This window comes from Rhagoletis pomonella, unplaced genomic scaffold (assembly GCF_013731165.1).
Source record: "Rhagoletis pomonella isolate Grant_MI unplaced genomic scaffold, Rhpom_1.0 Rhpom_scaffold_00007, whole genome shotgun sequence".
Lineage (NCBI taxonomy): Eukaryota > Metazoa > Arthropoda > Insecta > Diptera > Tephritidae > Rhagoletis > Rhagoletis pomonella.
The window spans coordinates 71899365-71902688 of record NW_023458561.1 but is presented as its reverse complement, the minus strand read 5'-3'; the positions used below and the strand labels follow the sequence as shown (position 1 = coordinate 71902688).

The 3324-nt window shown below is 34.3% G+C and overlaps 2 protein-coding genes across 12 annotated transcripts in view; one reads left to right on the top strand and one right to left on the bottom strand.

Moving 5' to 3' along the window:
- LOC118743536 (protein eiger) overlaps positions 1-3324 on the bottom strand; it is a 47244-nt gene that overhangs the window by 35694 nt on the left and 8226 nt on the right. The gene's annotated exons all lie outside the window — the stretch shown is intronic.
- The window catches only part of LOC118743535 (nodal modulator 1), a 28209-nt gene continuing 27936 nt past the window's right edge, over positions 3052-3324 (top strand). For both annotated transcript variants that reach the window (XM_036476276.1, XM_036476275.1), the window contains exon 1: positions 3052-3239. In XM_036476276.1, the coding sequence (XP_036332169.1) occupies positions 3094-3239 (146 nt within the window). In that variant the 5' untranslated portion in view covers positions 3052-3093. The remainder of the gene's footprint in view (positions 3240-3324) is intronic.

Below are 3324 nucleotides of genomic sequence, written 5' to 3'. Positions count from 1 at the left end.
GTGCCTTTTTGCTCGCGACGCTCCAGCAGTCACAATGGCCGACAGAGAAGAGCACTCGCATGGTTAGCCTGAGGTCCCAGGTTCAAATCCTGGCGCAGGGAAACTTTTTTTATTTTCTATTTTTTATTTTATTTTTATTTTTTTATAAATTTATTTTTTTGTTTATGCTGTTTATTGTAATTTTTAAATTTAATAAAAAAAATATTTTTGTTTAATTTCTTTGTTTTTATATTTCTTCCTAAATCTTTTTTCGCAATGCAATTAGATTTTCAAATTTGTTATTTATTTATAAATTGAATAAATTATTTTTACTTACATTTATTTAACTTTAAAAATCTTAACCACCTCCAAGCGGCCTCGAACCTGCGATTTCAGAACCAGAACCAGTAGTCTTCACGTGACGCCACAGCCGACATTTGTAAGAAAAGCAATTAATTGCGTTTTATTTTTGGCTTTGGCAATTCAAAGGCAGATGTCGCTGATCGCCTAAGTTCTTCGAAATTGTCGAACTGGTAGGCACATAATAGTTAATGAACTAGTATTTTTTCTAACTGGTTTGGCTTTTCACTGCAGGGTAATCAGCCCTTTAGTCGCACAATTTTTTGCAGGACAGAAATAGAAACAAATGGCAGACGCCTGCATGAAAATACATACATATATATGTACATGTATGGAAAGCACCAAGTAAAAATCATTAGTGTTTAATGCATATGCCACCGTCTCTTTAACTATGACTAGACGTCGGAAAGAAAACCTCTTCGCGCATTGTGTGCGACTGCTGCCGAGCCACTAATTACTTAAATATATGTACATACATATATTTGTATTGTAGTATTGTTTAGAGGCGCTAACGTTGCAAGTCGATTGACAGGTGGCGAGCAGGGCTGCCAACTTGGCTCAAACCGTGCCATTTTTGGCCCTTTTTTACAACAAATGGCACTTAATTTTTCAATTTGGCACTTTTCAAAAATAGTAATATTTCAATACATTTTTGTAAAATCTTTTGCGTGTACTTCTTTTCCTCAACTAAAAATTTTTGATTTCTAAAGATGATTCAACTGGTTTATCTTATTTTGGCATTGCACTTTTGTTTTAGAAATGTAGTTTTTATTTTATTGCTAAATGGGAAGGATTAAGGATTAAGGATGACGCCTTTTTTGGCACTTTTATTTTTCTATTTGGCACATTCTGGCACTTTTTTATCCTCAATATGGCACCTCATAGCTAAAGACAGTTGGCGACAATTATGTAATAGCGGGTATGTACTAGAGGTTTACGCTGACGGAATTTACGGCGCACAGTGTATTATTTCCATATTCTATAAAATATTAATTACATTATTTTATGTCGCCAAATTTCAAAACAACGTCAAAAATGTGTTTAGAAATGCCTGATAAAGACGAAACAATAACAACTAAAAAACTTAAATCAAAATGTAGGCCGGGACGGGGTTTGATTTGGAAAATTACCAAATGAAATTGAATCTCATTGTTTAATTTGTCGGTGTTATGTGATTTATGCAACAATTGCTAAAATACCATTTCGGTCTTACTTTTTAGGTATGTTTTTTTTAATGAATATACATTTTTGAGATTTTAGTAAACTAGGGCTGAGTATTTCATGTTAAAGTAAAACGATGTTAATAAATTTATTTTAAGTAATTTATTAATTTCATTAGATGTGTTAATTTAAATTTTACATGGCCCAATTTTGCAGGAATCAATAAATATGCAAAATTTCATACAAATATTCAAATTGCAAAATTACGTGCTCCAATATTCGCAAATCGGGGCATTTTAGCGGTTTCAGGGCGTGTGTGAATCGGTAGCAAAGTTCTATGGGGAAAGCTGTTGAATAATATTTTTACTATGGTGAGACAGTTTTGCCAATCTGCTGTGTGAAATGAAATCTTTTTTTGACAGCAGTAAATTTTTCATAACCGCAGATTTATGCGCAATAAACTATTACAAATTGAGTGAAATTAATATTTTAAGAAAACATCTACCATCATTGATTGCAGTTCATCAACTTAACCTTTTATTTTACGAAAAATTACACACAGCAGCAATCTTTGCAATTGTCAAAATTTTCTATGCATTTGTCAAAAATTTCACTAGCCCTATGGGCTACTGAAATTTTATTCACCTCAAACTTGTCAAAAATTTACTTGCCGCGAACTTTGTTACCGATTCACACACGCTCTCAAATCACGAAATGTGGAAATGTAGAAACATCGTATTACGATTTGATGCGGACGATACATGTGCGATAATTGTTGCATACCTTCAAGGGATGGCTTTTAAGAATGCTGGAAACGATGTGGAAAATGGAACTTATCGATAACAAAAAGGTGCGAATTCAGGAGCACCCAAAAATAAAAACGTACGATTTTTACAAAAATGCAAATCGCAAAAGTAAGTGGAAATGGGAGCACGGCTGAATATTTTGAACTTTTAATATGCCTTATTCTGACTTTCGCCCGAAAAAACCTTTATTTTGTTTTCTTTGAATTGCAGACAATGCGATATTTGGCGGTTTGATGTACTAGAGGTTAAGGCCCGTCCACATACAACTTTGGCGTTGCGTTGGCGCTGGCGTCGCTTTGACAGCGGCGCGCGTAACGCCCGTGCTTGCTACAATGAGCGCTTAGCACAGAATACTTTGGTCACTAAATTAACATATTAGCGGCTGATAAATCAAAATTTTTACATCAATAATTGCATTAAAAACTATATTTCTTGCCCGCATTTGATTAAAAATTAAAATTAAATCACATAATTTTGATTATTTAGAACAGCTGACGAACGACGCGCGCGAAAAGTTGAGAGTTGGCCATCTTTCTGCGTTGTGTTGGCGTTGGCGTTGCCCAACTTTGGTTATATGGAGACTTTCATATAAATACATGTATTCATAGTCAGCTGTCGAAGCGACGCCAACGCCAACGCAACGCCAAAGTTGTATGTAAACGGGCCTTTACAGTTTACAAAAAACATCGACTATTTACACATCGGGTGGAAAATTTTCGATGCATCGAAGCAAAACATCGATCTTTTCGATGCATCGATTTTTTTTCAACAGTTCTAAAATTGAGCAATGGGGCCATTTCGTGTATATTTTCCAATTTTATTTGTTAATTTAATTTGTTTTACCTCATATTCAACTGCGAATGAAGTGCAAGGCTGTGGAGGCTTTATCAAGAGTCATGCAGAGATTGATTTTTCTAAAGTAGAAGTAAAGTTGTAAGTAAAGAAATCTATCGTGTCGTACACATGATTTGTCACTTTTGCTGATTAAATTTTAACTTCTAACCTATATTATTAGATT